The sequence below is a fragment of the Staurois parvus genome, unplaced genomic scaffold, assembly GCF_062004578.1.
Source record: "Staurois parvus isolate SC_StPar_1 unplaced genomic scaffold, SC_StPar_1.0 ptg000287l, whole genome shotgun sequence".
Taxonomy (NCBI): Eukaryota; Metazoa; Chordata; class Amphibia; order Anura; family Ranidae; genus Staurois; species Staurois parvus.
The window spans coordinates 8,931,721-8,950,772 of record NW_028318083.1 but is presented as its reverse complement, the minus strand read 5'-3'; the positions used below and the strand labels follow the sequence as shown (position 1 = coordinate 8,950,772).

Genomic DNA, 19,052 nt, shown 5'->3' with positions numbered 1-19,052 from the left:
TAGAAACTGTAGTAGAGTGTCCATGAATGGAGGACACGAGTGGAAAGGTTGATAATTTCCTGTCACAGGTCCGTCAGCTCTTGTTGGGGGGGGGGGAATCCTGAGGAGGACGTTTTCAGCTAATACAGGAGCCAAAATAACAAGGGACAAATCCTATTGACTGTAAGTACTGTCACTTGTGGTAATTTTTTTTATTTGTAACTAAGCTGTGTTACTAAACCCACAACAGTAACATCAGTCTGTATATGCAGTAAAGCATGGGCCCAGAGGAGAGAGATCCATACCAGAACCCACCTACAGAGGAGACCTCTGACTGTTTTATATTAAATGCGCATGTAAAATGCTCTTCTGGTGAGTGTGCAATTTTACTATTTTCCGCACGTCACCGGATTTACTGGGATAATTAGAGTCACTGATCTGGAATATTTACCTGCACCTATATCGAACAATTTATTATTTAATATTTGAGTATAGTGTGCAGTTCCTTTGGGATATTTAGTATCTTCATACTCATCCACATTTTGATTGGACATTACTTCATTTTATGCAGATTTAAGTATTTTCACTAGCAGTATTAGTGTGACATTTTAGCTTCATGTGTTTTTTATATTGGTTTTATACTGCCTTCATTTATCCAAGCACTGCACTACGTGATATATATTTTGATTTTAGAAGGTTTATGGTTTCCTTTTTAGTGTATCAGCTGCTTTTTATATAAGCGCTCGCTGAGTCCCATTTTTGTAGCGTACAAAGTTTTAGTGATGGTTGCCCCTGGAAATGACTGGATTGCAATGCACAGTGATCACCCAAGCCATTGTATCTAAAGTGGGCAGCATGGTGGCTAAATGGTTAACACTTCCACCTGGCAGTACTAGGGTTGTTGGTTCAAATCCCAACCATGGCACCACCTGGAGTTGCCTCCATGCCTGGAGTTTGCATGTTCTCCCTGTGCCTGCGTGGGTTTCCTCTGGGTACTCTGGTTTCCTCTCACACTCCAAAGACATGCTGGTAGGTGAATTGGCTCCTGTCCAAATTGGCCCTAGTACATGTATGTATTAATGCGAGTTAGGGACCTTAGATTGTACGCCCCTTGAGGGTTAGGGACTAATGTGAATGCACAATATATATATATATATATATGTGTAAAGCGCTACGTAAATTGACGGCGCTATATAAGTACTTGAAATAAATAATAAAGTACACTCTTTCAGTTGTTGTGGATTTCTGAAAATGATTTCAAATGTCACTATATTTACTGTTTGCACAAGTACAAATTATTTACATTTCTATTCTTCATTATTATATGAAGAATAGAAATGCTGCCAGTCAGTAGGATTCTAGGGTAGGGGTGGGCACAGACACAAACTATGTAAGTGTGACAGTTAGTGTTTGCATAGCTGTGCTCAAGGAAATCAGCGTGGTCAAAGTGCTAACTAGCTAGATTTGGTGCTTTCAGCAATTCATTATTTCCATATCCTCCACTCCCAGGACTGAATGCCTATATCATGCAGGGGACAACAAAAGCATCCACAGGAGAGCTGGAGATATGTGCTGATGCAGCTGCAGTATAACAGCATCCTCTATCCCACTCATTTCATATGCGTTCTGATAACTTGTATGATTCTCAGCAGAATTGGTCAAAAGCAAATTTTCTGTCCAGATAATCTGCCTATGTATGAGCACCTTTACTCTTTATCTCTTACTGGTACTGCATCAAAGCTGTCAACTCCAACTCCATCTGCAAGATCTACTCTATCTCAGTAAAACGAATATTCAGTTGGGGATTCCGAAAAGGGTGTTGAGAGGTCAACATGGGGTTGTCTCAGCTATGTCTCAGATACATAATTCTTCTCTTACCACAAGGAAGAAAACACTTTGTCTAAGTGGCGTTATTAAAAAATAAACAGAAATAGTAATACTGGATAAAACAACTGAAGGGTGTATGTCAGAATGTGTGTATCTACATATGATGGCTAGCCCTTATGTGGCCAAAACAACCCATATGTAACAGAAGAACACTTACAGTTATTGTTCATATTACTCCGTATTCATTACATTATAAACTCTCATTTACTAAACGGGCAAATAACATAGTTTGGTAAAACAAAGCTATATAACAATTTAAAACAAGTTGTTGAAATCACTTCTGCTTGCTCTGTTCACTGTACACAATAATCATTACCAGGAGATTATTCTTGTATATTATTTAGTCCCTTTTTTCTTGGTATCCTGCTAATGGGCAGTCCCAGATGCATTGGCCAGGAACTATTCCTTGCATACGACTTTCTCAGGATAATCAACTGGAAGGTCTTGAGAAAGCTCTATGTACAGGACTAAATCCTCCAACAGTGGGAGGTTTCCAGCACCCAGTGGAATGAAACTGCATTACTAGAAAGCTAGCAAGAAGTTTGTTGGAACTTCCTTTGAGATAACTGCATGCTAATATTTTCTATTGTTATGGGCAAAGTGGCTGTATTTATCATTTTCATAGATGCATGTGATCTGTCAGTCAGGCAGAAGTTTGACTCTAAGTTTTGTGGGTCTGTAATTCTGAAGGTTTTTAATGCTTGTCTCTCCACACAAAAATAAAACTAAAAAAAAAAATAATCAGAACAAGGTTAGGGTCTCTACAGTCTAATACAGAACTGCCCATATGAGGCTGTAGTGAGAAGGCATGTAATCCTGCTCTAATACGCCTAAGGAATAAGGGCTGGGTGCTACACCGGGTTAAAGGGAAGTTAGGAGACCTCTGGCAGGCTACGGTAGTGCAGGCGGAACTCTTGGTAAGATCAAGTCCTTCACGTCTCTCATAGATGTTTTCTGTTTTTAAAGCAAAAGTGGAGTGCAATACAAGTACATAATCTACTCCAGATGCGTCAACATCAGGTTTCTTATCTATTTTGGTACACTGGTTGCCCCAAATCCAAAAGCAATCTGAATTCAACATTACTAATCCAGCTTTCTTGTTTGAGCAACTGGCCTTGACTCTCCATCGTCTAAGCCTCACTTGGCTAGTGAAGCCACTCATTTTAGTGATGGGATGATAATGAAGCTTATGATGCAGGAGGTGGCTAGGTCAGATACTCAAACTAGGAAACTAGGTCAATATTGTGCAGTCTGTAGAGTCTGGATGCCTAGGGCATTAAAAAGGATAATGAACCCAATGACGTGCAAGCATATGGAGATGCCTGCTTAGTGCTGTCACCATGGATTAGGCAATTATATTACACTTAATGTTTGCTTTAAGTAGTAAGCTTAGTTGACATTACACAACATGCTTATAAAGATTATGAAAAAATAAGCCTGTGTTTTTATCAGCAGTCACTTGCACTTTTCTTGGTGTTTTGTCCATTGGCTTTCAGATGAAAGAATGTCAGGGGCGTAGGGTGTAGAAAGGGCCACCCACTGCTCAAATTGTGACTAATTCTTTATAAACCAGCTGAAATTGAATCAGTGTATAGCAAGCTTTAGAAAGTCCTGAATCCAGCCACTGAACAAGTTTTTTTTAAAAGAAGAGGTCAACAATGGCAGGCTCCATATGTGTTCACTACTGGTTACCCTTACCTGAAGTGTGCCAAGTTGCATCAGAGGAATAACAGTGATGGTACAGAAGACATAAAGGGCCTGCATGTATCTTTCATTAGTCATTGACCTTATGGTGAGTAATGCCCTAAAAAGCCTTATTGGGGTCAAGTTCCTGAAGATTCAACTTTGTGGTTGGTACTATACTTTGGGTATACTTCTTAAAATGAGTGATTCCACAGGTTTGTTTTTATACTTACCTGCTCTGTGCAATGGCTTTACCAATGGTTTGACCTCCTCTTCTGGGGTCCTTCTCCAGTGCTCCTGGCTCCTCTCCCTTTGAAGTGCTCCCATAGCAAGCCACAGAGAGAAAGGAGGAGCCAGGATGTCGTGACATCATGCCGCCGGACCACGTGGAGGCCCGGCGGCCATCTTACTTTCTGGACGGTCAGTCCACACTACACCTGACACTGCATTGGTCTATTTTACTACTGTTTATACTCGGATTTCATCAATTGGAATTTGCAAATTCATTTAATTAATAAATTATATCTTAAACTACTACACTATGGGCACTCTTTATGGTCTCCTTTGAGGAGCTATCTATTCACAGATCCCATCTGATCCAGCCACCTAGTGAATCCAGAGAAGGGAGTTCCTGTAAGCAGGCACCAGCACCCATCTATCCCTTAAAGGGACCTCTGGCCAGTTGGATCCTTTTGCATTCCTGTGTGCCCCTGACTACACCAACTTGAGGGAGGAGTATTCCCAGACCCGACCAGATCCATTAAAGGAGACCTCTACTGATACATTTAATGCATATTTTAATTACGCATCTGGTGAGTGCAGGTAAGTATTTGGGGGGGGGGAGACTTATTACAAAGGTTTTTTCACCTTAATGCAAAGAATACATTAAGGTATAAAAATGTATGCCTTCACAACCACTTTAAACCAAGGACAAAGTTATTGCTAAATCAATAGGACCATAGTTGAAATGTAAAAAGTGCTCTGGAAGATAACGGGTATACAGGTATTGCTAAATCAATAGGCTTATAGTTGAAATTTAAAAAGTGCTCTGGAAGTGAACGGGTATAGAGACATTAAGTGGATAAAACAACCTTGCTAATGCACACAGAAGACAGCCACACTGTAAAAGAAGTACTGTATGCTCTGCAGAGATATATGATTGGCAGCAGAGATGAGATCAGACACATACTAAGACCCCTTTGCAGTGAGATTTCCTGTCCTGAAAATAATTACCCTTATCTTGGGTTGGGAAGGCTTGTGGCATCACCATCCTATGGCCAACATAACCTCTTCCTCCTCCTTCCTCTCAACAAACACTTACCAAATGATTTATTTAAAAGGAAAAAAGTCTCAACAAGAGATCTTCTGCAGTGCAGGAAAGTTTACACTAGATGTGTAAAATTTTAAAGAAACAAAAATCAGGGAAATCAGAATGAAAGTCAGAACATGTCACAGTTTATTCTCTTAAAGAAAATGAGATTATTTAATTAACAAGCACAACTTGCTCTGAAACAAATTTGTGTACCATAAAATCCATACCTGATTACTGTGGGGGTGATTTCTGAGCAGAAAAAGACGCTTAAACTTCCAACAGCATGCGATGAAAACATCCCAATGATTGAGAATACGATAGAGAATTTATTTTTCACAGTTTCACTCAAAGCTAGACAAATACAAAAGAGTGTTATACCATACCATTATAATTACGTGAATCTCACTTAGAAGTTTGAATTTATATCATGTTATTTTTACTCATGTGTCTCATCTAGCACTATCACCACATTGATTGATTACTGGTTTATGAAAGATCAGTGACTGACAAAAGAGTTTAGAAGTGAGGATTCGGAATGGCTGCTGCCGGCAACAGACTAGTACGAGACTTTGCAGAACAAGGAATAGTTTGGTGTTCAGATTTAATTTAGTGGTGATGTCAGTTTAGTAAACTGTTCATATACTACAATTTGAGTTTGCAAACTTTGCACACATTGGGGTCTACCAAAACAATCGTTTCAATATATACCCAGTAAAGTAGGCTTTCACACAGCATAGTTGTTGGCAAATTTAAAGGAGCTTGTACAAAGTATTATATAAAATAGCCAAAAAATGTGGCCCCCGAACACAGAAGTAAATAACACCCTAAAAACCTCAGAATTCTGCACATCTGGATGTCTCAAATGACTGGTGCATTGTGGCTCCTCCATGCAACCCCTGTAAGATACAGAAGAGAGGTAGGGGCCAGCAGAAGAAATTATGGAGCGCAACAGCAGACCAGAAAATTGGTGTGGGATTCTTCAAGCGTCGATTTCACTGCATTACAGCTGCGTTTGGCAGGAGATGGACGTAGTTTTTCTGAATTGCAGGGTCATATTTATTGGCCATTTTATTTCAGTAACAGATTCGCTCAAAGGTTACATTGCCAGAAATATTCTGTTCGGCAAAGAGAAATTTCAGAACTAATGTCTTACCTGTCTCAGGATGTTGAGTATATTTTCCAATCACTTATCACCAAAGAAAGCGTTGTAAGAAAAAAAAAGCAAAGAAAAAAAAAATCAGTGAATCTAATCAAATTGTGCAATCACCCTAAAACAACTTAACACTTTGCATAGAAATTTAATTACATTCAGATTAAATATCTTTGACAGAAGTGACTCCCTTAATGAATCCTGAAGCCAAAGATAGAATGTAATTGGAATGGAAATACACATGCAGAAATGGAGATGATTCTGTAGCTATACGCTGCCATGAGTCATATTAAACAAGGGAATGTGCAGGTTTATCTGCAAGAAATTAGTAGGCCTTTTATAATTAAAAAGACTATCACTAATAGAAGGAATTTTACGCCACCATGTGTGAAAAACTCACATCCGGGAATATTTCATTTCTGATGCAGAAATATTTTGAATTTCACTATTTTTATGTTATTCAACAAGCACACTAAACAGGGTATGAAATAAAAGAAAATATTCATGGACAGTATCAGCACCTTCCTAATCTGGTAGTGCATGTTTATATCTATAGTAGTAATTATGGTTTTCAAAAAACGATAATTTAATAACTGAAATATTTTTTCCTATTTCCTTTTGTCTTTATATTATAGTAATAAAATAATGCCAAAAATAGCCTTACATGCTCCCCCTCAAAAAAAGGAAATCATGTGTTTTATATCTGTATGAATAATTATCAAATTATGTTTTACATCTTTGTCATCAATATTAAAGTTAAAGCCAAATTATTTGGGCCATAAATGAACTGCAAAAATTCATTTAGCTGAGCAATACAAAGCAGCATGCTTACATAGTAAAACAGCACACAGCACATAATGTGAAACACACACAGCACACAGTTAACCCTTTGAGCACCCCAGATGTTAACCCCTTCCTGCCCAGTGTCAGTGCTTTTTATTAGCACTGATCACTGTATTAGGCTAGGTTCACATCTGTGCGGGTGATGCGGCTGCGGATCTGCATGAAAATCTGTGCAGCAGCACCACCCACACAGAGGAATGCAAACCCGCAGGCGGGTGCCATTAGTTCTAATGGCACGCCACCCGCACTGGAAAACACAACCATACTGGGAACTGAGATTCCCGTGCGGGCTGCGTTTTCAGAAGTAGTGCAGGGACTTCTTCCCTGCGTGTCACGGGGCACGAGAGTCCATTCAAATGAATGGGCTCTCGTGCCTGCGCAAAACGCGGTCTGCAAGGCCGCATATTTGTGAACCAGGGGTTAGTGTCACTGGGGATGTCAGTGCCAGTTAGTCAGTTCCCTCCCAGTGTCATAAGTCCTGTAGTTCCGCTATAAAAAAGTCACTGGTTGCTGCCATTACTAGTATAAAACATTTTTTTTTTAATTCCAGTATATATACCGCCATTTTAAGATGCTGTAACTTTCACATAAACCAAATAATTTACATGTATTGTTATTTGGTTTAGCAAAGACATGTAGCAGAATACATTTTGGCCTAAATTTATGCTGAAATTTGATTTTTTAAAATTTTTTACTGGATATGTTTTGTAGCATAAAGTTAAAAATATAGTTTTTGTTTTTTTTTTCTTTTAAATTGTCGGCCTTTTTTTGTTTATAGCGCAGAAAAATGAAAAATGCAGAGGCGATCAAATACCACCGAAAGAAAGTTCCATTTGTGGGAAAAAAGAACATAAATTTCATTTGGGTACAGCGTTGCATGACCGCACAATTGTCAGTTAAAGTAATCGCAAAAAATGGCCTGGTCAGGAAGGGGGGTAAATCCTCTGGAGGCCAAGTGGTTAATAGTGTCATGCAAATTTGTTGGTAAACTCTTTAATGTGAGTCTGTCCATAAATCCAAAGTGACAACCTAACCTCATGCATAAGAATAGGTGTGCCCCCTACATGATAATTCCTAGTTATAGGTCATTCTGGCACTGGGCATTGCACTGCAAAATGAGAGCAGGGCTTATACCTAGCCTTCACTACCTGAAAGCAGGAGCTCCAGGTGACACAAGAGGTACCGTATTTTCCGGCGTATAAGACGACCCCCTACTTTTCCTGTTAAAATATAGGGTTTGGGCTATACTCTCCGTATAAGACTACCCCATGTCACTGCCCCCCCAAATGTCACTGTCCTCCCCATGTCAGGCCCCCCATGTCACTACCCCCCCTCATGTCACTGTCCTCTCCATGTCAGACCCCCCATGTCACTGCCCCCCCTCATGTCACTGTCCTCTCCATGTCAGTGCCCCATCTCATGTCACTGGCCTCTCCAAGTCAGTGCCCCCCCTCATGTCACCGTCTGCTCCATGTCAGTGCCCCCCCTCATGTCACTGTCCTCTCCATATCAGTGCCTCCCCTTGTGTCACTGTCCTCCCCATGTCACTGCCCCCCCCAATGTCACTGCCCTCCCCATGTCACTGTCCTCCACATGTCACTGACCACTCCCACGTCACTGCCCATGTCTCTGTCCTCCCCATGTCAGGCCCCCCCACTGTCCTCCCCCCACATGTCACTGTCCTTCCCATGTCATTCCCCCCCTCCACGTCACTGTCCTCCCATGTCAGTCCCCCCCCCCACATCACTGTCCTCCGCATGTCATGACCCCCCATATGTCACTGCCCCCCCACGTTATGGCCACCCATGTCACTGATCCCCCACATGTTAGTGTCCTCCCCATGTCACAGCCCCCCATGTCACTGTCCTCCCCATGTCACAATCCCCCCCCCCATGTAACTGTCCTCTCTCCGATTGATGATGCTCCCCAATACGCATCTTTGATCCATCTTGCTGGAGCATCTGCGGTGGCTAGTGATCCGTGGGATCAGCGGTGTGTTTAAGTGTGATCAGCGGTGCAGCAGAAAAGGGGTTACCGGTGTCAGCTCGATGCTAATGTTGTTGATCAGCGATCGGCTTCTTATGCCTAAAACTGTGACATGCGCAGTTGCTTCAAGGGGGACAGATCTTCACGGGAGACAGATCTTGCCGCTACACCGGTAAGTTTCAGCACGCCGTATACCAGCTTATAAGACGACACCCGGCGTATAAGACGACCCCCCGACTTTTGAGAAGATTTTCATGGGTTAAAAAGTAGTCTTATATGCCGGAAAATACGGTATGTACTAACAGCATGCGCTGTTGTCGCCTTGTGGGGATGTTTATTATAAATACAGAAACTAAATAATCCACAAAGCTGTAGTTTAGTTTACTTCCAGCTAAGTGGTCACTCAAAACTGGTACTAAGCAAACATTCCCATGCTACAGCTGACATAATTCCACTGTCTGTTTTTATGCAGATTGTCATAGCACTGAGAAACCCAATCTTTGATCTCCAAACACATCAATACGTGCTGTTCAACCTGAACACAAGCTTCAGAACCACTGGGAATTGAAGTGCCCTGCTACATTATACTCTCTAAGCATACATTCTGCAGTAAAATCTTATTTACAAGTATAGATAATATATAATAAATAGTGCGGCATTTCTGTTGCACTGTTTTTTTCTTCTTTTTACTGACAGAGAATTAGTACATGCACAACCGACAACTAGTATGTAACTTACAATTCAGAAGTCCTAGCTGAAGAAGAGACGCAAGAGCAGTTAAGATCATGAATAGAAGCAACCCTCCTCTTCTTCCTAAAAATCCAACAACGGGGCACATTGCCAGGCATGATGCAAGTGTAATTCCTGCCATAGCAAAATAGTTGGCATAGAAGTTGTGCATGATGCTTGTGTTCATGTTGACTTCAGGGTCCATGAGACTTTTGGCAAAACAGTGGTGTATCCCATATCCAGTCAGCCTGCACATGGTGGAAAACGACAGTGATTAGAACCTTAATGTAAGCATCAATCTAAAAAATGATGTAGCAAAAGTATAAATATATACCACTTTGTATTCTCATATGAACAAAATAACAGAAATATCTGGGAAACGTATTGTTTACGTGACATTTGGTTTCATAGTAACAATAATGGAAGTAAAATGAGAATGTAATTGTTCTGCGACTAAGACACTGAAAGCCCCAAAATTCTTTTAGATTTAAAGCAGAAGTGTAGGCAAAACTTTTTTTATTTTGGATAGAGTAAGGGAGGGTTATCAGGGGTGTGGAAATTAAAAAAAAAAACAAAAAACTACTTGTCCAAGGGACTAAATTAGGGTCTCAATCTACTTTTCCCTCATGACAATCTACTTGTCCTAATTTAAAAAATAAATAAAAAATTGAATCAAAGCTGTATTTAAAGTGTTACTTCAGCCAGGACCCTGCATTCACTATATCTGGTCTCCCACAGATCACACAACATGGAAGTGAAATTATTTCAGAAATTCTAAACTGCTAAATACTTTTTCTCTTTAGCAGTTAGAGCAATCTTGTGACTCCTATCAAGTGTCCAGCAGAGCACTGGTTAAAACTTGTTGGAGGAGTTTTCTCTAGGAGGATGCAGAACCCCTGACCTCTGTCTGGACAGTGCTGATCACATACACTCTCCCAAGAAAAAATTACTCTCTAGCAATACAGACAAAATTGAGCATGTGCAGCTGGCCCCCAAGGTTCTGTTCTATTAGGAGATGTATTATTATTATTTCAGGTACTTCTATAGTACTGTCAATTTACGCAGCACTTTTACATATATTTTGTACATTCGTTTCAGTCCCTGCACACAAGGAGCGTACAATCTAAAGTCCCTAACTCACATTCATGCATACACATACTAGGGACAATTTAGACAGGAGCCAGTTAACCTACCAGCATGTCTTTTGGAGATGAGGCGGGGACAGTGGAAGAAGGGGAGGATCAGAGAAGACAGGATCAAACATCCTTTTTACACAATGCGGAGGATTAACCCATTAAGTTCCACAGTGAGTATAACAAGTATGCTTTGCTGCATATACAGACTGATTTTACTGTTGTGGGTTTAGTAACATGCTAAGGGGCTGTGTACATTGTCCCAAAGACAACAAATACAGCTATGTTCACATTCGTTTGAAAAAAAAAAACTGCTCTATGACTATATAGTAGAACAAAGAAAAAAACTCTGGATGGCTGCACATTCAAAACATTTTCACCATTATTGTATAAAAAAGTAAAAACAGCTCCAAATGTAGTGAGAAGACAGCAGGTATATCTGGAACATTTCACACTAAAACCAGCCCCTCTTGGCCCTTTGCTGATTACATGCACTCTCCCCAAAAAAACAACCTCTCTAGCACTACACACCAAACTGAGCATGTGCAGAGTGACTCCACACAATATGACTTATCTGGATATAAGAGGGGGACGTGGAAGAAGGGGAGGATCAGAGAAGTCAGGATCAAACACAATGCAGAGGATTAACCCCTTAGGTTCCACAGTGAGTATAACAAGCATGCTTTACTGCATATACAGACTGATTTGTTGTAGGTTTAGTAACAATTTAAATCTGAGGTGCTTTTAGGAATGTCTGGGGCTTTATGGCGACTTAAACTTTTATTGTTTTTACCATAGCGCGGGTTATCTTCTCCTCTCCCTGCCTGTTTCCAGTACTGCAGCCAGGTACTAGCAGGGAGGGGAGAGACCTTGCAGTGTGATGAGTACCGATTGGGTGCCCATTGTCTTGGGCTCTCTCAATGCTCAACAGAAGCACATCTGCTGAGCGAGTGAATGAGGCACTTGGGTGCTCAGTACAAACACATGCCGAGCAGCCAAATCAAGCTCCGGTGTCTGCTCCGATAAAGGATAAGTTCACCTTTAAAAAAAAAAAAATAATGATAATAAATGCACATTTTTTGCAGGTAAAAAAATGTGCATTTAATTTTTTTTTTTTTTTGGAAGCCTGGAAAGCAGATCGCTGGTTCAATGCAGGACTCCTGCAGACTGTTAGTGTAATCTGTCTGCCTGTACATCATACATCGTACCAGCAGGCAGTTTCACACTGACAGGATGAACTACCAGAGAGCTCAACAGTGCCGTGGTAGTTCATTGACAGCTAAAAGCCGACATCCGCAAAGGATATAGTTGATTCATTCACAGAACTCTGTGTGGCAACGAGTATAGGGAACTTCTCCCTGTACTGCTGTCCCACAGAGGGCCCTGGATAGCCAAGCTGCTGGAGCGGGAACATGTTACCAAAGGTGAAATTATCCTTTAACCCTTTTGCTGCGAGAGTCCTTTTTATGTTTTTTATACACATTTAAAAAATAATTTTAGGCTTGAAGATTGCATAAACCCCGGAAAACATTAGATATTTCCTGAAAGCAGACACCCTAGAGAATAAAATAGAGGTGGTTGCAGTAATATCACGTGATATAAAAAATTGAAAAGGTCTAGGCCAGGGGTAGGCAACCTGTGGCTCTCCAGCTGTTGCAGGACTACAAGTTTCATCATGCCTCTGCAAGTCATAGCTGTAACTGTCAGTTTTGTAATGTTGCAATGCCTCATGGGAAATGTAGTTCTACAACAGCTAGAGAGCCGCAGGTTGGCTACCCTTGGTCTAGGAAATGCACAAATTCAGCAAAAAAAAAAAAAAAAAAAACACACTTAAGTTAATTTTTTTGTTAAAATATAAAAGATGAGGTTGCTTTGAGTAAGCAGATACCAAACATGTCAAACTTTAAATCTGCGTGCGCTTGTGAAAACTTTAGTACCCTATATTTTCTACAGGCAACTTTTTAAAGCCCCTTATCAGGGCTTTTTTTCCGACGGAAAATAAGTGCAGGAACTCCCTTCCTTTTGAGTCACCCCTTGTCTCCACCTCCTACCCACATCCAAGTACTATCCCTTGGTTCCACCTCCTAGTATTCCCCCTTTTAGATAATACAGAATCAAGTATCATTTTGTGGTGCCAAGTAATTTGCATGTAATGTGTTAACAAGAAAAGCAGTAAAATACAGTAGATCCCATGCAGCCAGCAACAACAGATCCCTCACACAACAATAGACACTCCCAGCAACAATGGACCCCCCACAACAAAATACCACCCAGCAACAATAGATCCACCTCAGCAACCATTGTTCACCAGAAGCAGCAACAGATCTCCCAGCAGCCAGCATTAATAGGCCCTCCAGCAGCCAGCAACAATAGACTCCTCCCTCAACAAGAGATCCCTCCCAGCAACATAAGACCCTCCAAGCAACATAAGACCCTAATGCAAAAATAGATTCCCACCAGTGACAATAGATTCCCCAGCAACCATCATCAATAGACGCTCCAGCAAACCCCAGCACCCCTTGTCATTACATACATTCAGTGCTAGAGGTGCCGGAACAGTGTTCCCGCTGAAAAAAAAGACCTGTCCCCTATAGATCATCAGTTTAGCAATACAGAGGAGGTCTGGAGCTAGAATTATTGCTCTCGTGCCGGCATGCTTGGGGATATATAATGTGTATCGCAATTGACGTTTTCATGCATAGGCTCCCCGACGTGCGCATTTACGTTTGTGCGTATATGTGGGGAATCTCAAATTTTTTTTTAGGGGGTTATATTCTTGGGTGTAATTTTTTGTACAATTAAAAAAATACCTTTTTCTTCATCACATAGGGGAGAAAAAGTATTTGGTGAAAGGTTCTCTTTTAGACATTTGAGCTAAATGTTGAAAAAAAGACCTTGGTGGTGCCCGGAACTACATAATATAAATTGCAATTTCCTGAATTTATAACCCCTGTAAGGTTTATTTTTTGCCTGCAAATTAGGGGACTCCAAGGTCACCAGAACTAGTGTACCCCTCTATTACTTTTCTGGGGACAACCCGAAATTTGGGATTTTCTTTTACTTTTGCTTTCAATGATAATGGTAAGAAGGACAATACAGAGGGTGAATCTCCCTAACGGGGACACAGATAGCCATTGAAACTGACAGGTGTTCTAATTCCTCTCTGCTCTATCCAAAACTAAAAAAAAAGTTTTACCTATAGTTATACTTTAAGTTCATTATTCAGTGACTCATTCCAGTAGTAACGACAAAGCATCTAGCCAATGGAAAGGACATATGTACTGTAGTAAAGCAGCATTTTACAACCTAAGGGGCTCATTACATCAACAGCATTAAGGCTGTGTTGCTCAATGCAGTCCCAATACAGGAATAAGGCAATTTGTCTGCTGTCCTATGGGTGCAGTTCTCACAAATGGGCTGCAAATAGCATACAGTGAATAAAAAAAAAAAAAGAATAACACACTGCTGCATGTGTTCAAAACATATTACAGTACAGCATAAGTTGAAAACGCATACCAATGTTGTAATGGTTGTCTATTGCTCCATCAGGAAGATCTTCCACAACACAATGGCCCGGCTTCAATGGCTGCCACTTTGCATTAAGCTAGGCTTCATCCATGCCCTCCCCCTTCCCAGAAAAGGAACCGCCACAGATGGCTAGAGATATGTTGATGCAGCAATTAGGTGTCAGCATTTATGTCAGTGAGCTTATAACCATTTTTGGTCTATATAATGCACACCATTTTCATGACTCATGATCAAAGTATAAAAAAAAAATTACAGAACCCTCTTCAGCTGAACTGTAAAATCTATATACACACTTGGGATAACAGAATCCAATATCAAATATACAATGTTTCACATAAAGAATGCCCAACATGTTCAGGTTTTCAGAAAACATCTCAAGTGTATAGCCTTCTTTATTACTGGGTTATCTAGCCTTTTCCAAAAGAGGAATAATTACAACTTAGCAGAGTATTTGAAAACTGGAGCAAGACATGCTGGACTGGGAACATTTCTCACTAGACCAATGAAGAAGACATACAGTTGCAAGAAAAAGTATGTGAACCCCTTGGGATTACGTGGAGTTTTGCATGAATTGGGCATAAAATGTGCTCTGAACGTCATCTAAGTCACAACAATAGCAGAACACAGTCTGCTGAACATAATACTACACAAACATTAGATGTTGCCATGGTTTAATTGCACATAACATGTAAACATTCACAGTGCAGGGAGGAAAAAGTATGTGAACCTTTGGACTTAATAACTGGTTGACCCTCCTTTGGCAGCAATAACCTCAACCAAACGTTTCCTGTAGTTGCAGATCAGACCTGCACAACGATCTGGAGTCATTTTGGACCACTCCTCTTCACAAAACTGTTTCAGTGTAGCAATATTCTTGGGATTTCTGGTGTGAATCGCTCTCCTAAGGTCATGCCACAGCATTTCAATCGGGTTGAGGTCAGGACTCTGACTGGGCCACTCCAGAAGGCGTATTCTGTGCTGTTGCAGCCATTGTTTTGTTGAATTACTTGCATGCTTTGGGTCATTGTCCTGTTGCATCACCCATCCTCTGCGGAGCTTCAGTTGGCGGACAGATGGTCGTACGTTTTCCTGCAAAATGTTTGGATAAACTCTGGAATTCATTTTCCCATCAATGACAACAATCCGTCCAGGCCCTGAGGCAGCAAAGCAGCCCCAAACCATGATGCTCCCTCCGCCATGTTTTACAGTGGGGATGAGGTGTTGATGTTGGTGTGGTGTGCCTTTTTTTCTCCACACATAGTGTTGTGTGTTCTTCCCAAACAACTCAATCTTGGTTTCATCTGTCCACAGTATATTCTGCCAGTAGTGCTGTGGAACATCCAGGTGCTCTTTTGAAAACTTCAAAGGTGCTGCAATCTTCTTTTTGGACAGCAATGGCTTCCTCCGTGGTGTCCTCCCATGTACTCCATTCTTGTTTAATGTTTTCCTTATTGTAGATGTGTCAACAAAAATGTTAGCATGTGCCAGAGATTTCTGTAGGTCTTTAGCTGACACTCTGGGATTCTTCTTTACCTCATGCAGCATTCTGGGCTGTGCTCTTGCAGTCATTTTTACAGGACAACCACGCCTAGGGAGAGTAGCAACAGTGCTAAACTTTCTCCATTTGTAGACAGTCTGTCTTACTGTGGACACATGAACATCAAGGCTTTTGGAGATACTTTTGTAACCCTTTCCAGCTTCATGCAAGTCAACAGTTCTTGATCGTAGGTCTTCTGAGAGCTCTTTTCTGCGAGGCATGGTTCACATCAGACAGTGCTTCTTCAAACCAGTAAACCCAAAACAGGTGTGTGTTTTTTAAGGGCAGGACAGCTGTCAGCAACACATACAATATCATCACACTGATTTTAGTCAAGGTTGGCTCACTCCTGGCTCCAATTAGCTCTGGGAGAAGTCATTAAGCTAGGGCCTCACATACTTTTTCCTCCCTGCACTGTAAATGTTTACATGTTATGTGCAATTAACCATGGCAACCTCTAATGTTTGTGTAGTATTATGTTCAGCAGACTGTGTTCTTCTATTGTTGTGACTTAGATGATGTTCAGAGCACATTTTATGCCCAATTCATGCAAAACTCCACGTAATCCCAAGGGGTTCACATACTTTTTCTTGCAACTGAATGTCAGCCATCCACCAATGAAATGCCTTGGCATACTTACGAATTCACACAGAGAACAAGAATATTCTTCCACAAATTCCTTGTTCCCACCACTTTCACAATGCAAACTTTTTTTGGTCTTCTCTCTTGCTCTCTCTCCAATTCTGCAATAGAGGAACACATCTATTAAGCATCACAGACAGCAAACATTCATGAGTATGCAAATTCATAACATGCCATAATGTCTAGCATTGGTACAATATACACCATATGGCCAAAGGTTTGTGGAACTTCACACCTATATAAAGTTGTTTCACATCCCATTTCAAAACCGTAAGCATGGATATGGAGTTGACTTCATTCTTTTGGAAGTGCTTCCCACAGGATTTTGGTATGCATATGTTGGGATTTGTGCCCATTCAGCCCAACAGCAGACAACTCAGCTTGCAATCAGTGTTCCAGTTAATCCTAAAGGTGCTCAATAGGGTTTTGGGTCAGGGTTATGTGTGAGCTACACATTTTCCTCCACATCGAACCATTTCTTTATGGTCCTAACATTTTATACTGGAACTAAAAAGGCCTTGCCACAAGGTTCAAGGTATACAGTTGTGTAAAATGTCTTTGTATTCTTTAGCCTTAACCAGTGGTCTCCAAACTGTGGCCCGGGGGCCAGATGTGGACCTTTGCTTGCCTTTATCTGGCCTTTGGGGCACTATTCTACTTAATGACATGACACACTATTCCTCCCACTGATACCAATGATTGGGCACTATTTCTCCCACTGACACCAACAATTGGGCACTATTCCACCGACACCAATGTCTTGCTCCTCTAAAGTTTTAAGGACAGTAAGTTGGCCCTTTGTTTAGAAAGTTTGGAGACCCCCGGCCTTAACAGGACTCTTAGCTGGAAAGACCTCATCTAAAAAATCTGGAGGGGTATCCACATAGCTTTGGCTATGTAACATAGGTCGTATAGCAAATTTTGCTTAAACACAAATTGATCTTTTTAGCAAGGGCTTGTTTATACTTATGATCAGGAAGGGTGATAAAAACAGGCAAATGGGATGAATTTGTATACCCCATGTTGCATTCGGCGGGCAGTTTTGCTGTCGAACTCAACCCATTCAAGTGAATGGAGCTGCACCACAACTACATGTATTACGTGCAGCTGCATGGCATTTATAGGGTTAAACCGGTAAGGAGGACACATATTGCCTCCTCACCACTTCCTAAAACACATCTGGAAAGCAGTCCACCATGAATCCCGTTTCAGTTGGATATTGATGTCTGCCACATTTGTTAACATAGACTAAAAGTTCTTTTAAAAAAAAAACAAAAAAAAAAAAAAACTTATGGTGCAGCTCCAAACTTACTGTGAAATATCTTACTACTGCCTGCTTTAAGGGCTCTTTTACACAGGTGTTGAATTCTAAATCGCTTTAATGCACCTACAATGTTAATGAGCGCTTTGGACCTTCATGCCCAGTGAGATGGTTTTTTTTTTATGTTTTTACAAACTTTTGACGCTTTGCAACCGCACCCTAAACACACTGTAAACTATATAGGCACATTTACAGCGCATTTACGGCGTGCTTGTGGTGTGCTTCAATAGAAGTGAATGGAGGCAGCTGCAAAGCGTCCATGCCTACCAAACTTTGCAGGCAGCATTATTTTTGCCTCACCACAAAACACAAAGCAATGCTAACACTACAGTGTGAACATTTTCATCTGCCACTATTTTAATAGTTTTGAGTGGCATTGATAGGCGTTCGAGAAGCGTTAAAAATGTGACCCAACAGCCTATTTTCAATACTTGAGTGAAAGAGCCCTTATATTCAGCTCCAATCCAATATATCAGCTTGTCCTACTCAAGTAGTCTGCAGCTAAGCACACAACCCCTGCTAAGTCAGACCTATCGCTCTACAATCAGACGGGAGCAGGAGCATGCTGATTGCAGAACAATAGGTCTGACTTAGCAGAGGGCGCTGAAGAGAGACTGCTGCTCCTTGGCTAGAAGTCCTTGGCTACAGACTACTGGTGGGGTACAGGATTTTCTGGGCTGGGGCTGATTTATTTATTACACGTACTTATATAGTGCCTTCAATTTACGCAGTGCTTTACATATATATATTGTACATTCACATCAGTCCCTGACCCTCAAGAAGTGTACAATCTAAGGTCCCTAACTTACATTCATACATACACATACTAGGGCCAATTTAGACAGGAGCCAATTAACCTACCAACATGTCTTTGGAGTGTGGGAGGAAACTGGAATACCCAGAGGAAATTGATGCAGACACAGGGGGAACATACAAACTCCAGACAGGTGGTGCCGTAGATGGGATTCAAACCAACGACCCTAGTGCTGCCAGATGGAAGTGCTAACCATTTAGCCACTGTGCTGCACATAGAATATTAAATTTTACAAATGTTTTTTGGCTGCACAAGGAGTTTATGTCCTTTTCCTGAAAACTTAATTTGGGCTTTATATCTACAGACATTATATTGCTTTAAGGTGTGCTGGCCATTGCTCACTTTAGAAGTAAATCGTTTGTAAACAGAAGGCTTTGCATTTTGTCTTGGTATACGCAGTACAAGTTAAGCAAAGTATTATGTACTGCTCCCATCTTCACAATGCGAATTAACGATCTCTACATTGACCCACAGCACATGCGTCAAGCATGCAAAAAAAAGAAAAAAG

General features: G+C 41.0%; 1 protein-coding gene across 1 annotated transcript in view; it reads right to left on the bottom strand.

Annotated features, from left to right (window-relative positions):
• The window catches only part of SLC22A23 (solute carrier family 22 member 23), a 226,133-nt gene that overhangs the window by 24,492 nt on the left and 182,589 nt on the right, over positions 1 to 19,052 (bottom strand). The window contains exons 6-9 of the mRNA XM_089682214.1: positions 16,408 to 16,510; positions 9,579 to 9,817; positions 6,015 to 6,047; positions 5,089 to 5,212 (exon numbers count right to left, since the gene is read on the bottom strand). Of these exons, the coding sequence (XP_089538340.1) occupies positions 5,089 to 5,212; positions 6,015 to 6,047; positions 9,579 to 9,817; positions 16,408 to 16,510 (499 nt within the window). The remainder of the gene's footprint in view (positions 1 to 5,088; positions 5,213 to 6,014; positions 6,048 to 9,578; positions 9,818 to 16,407; positions 16,511 to 19,052) is intronic.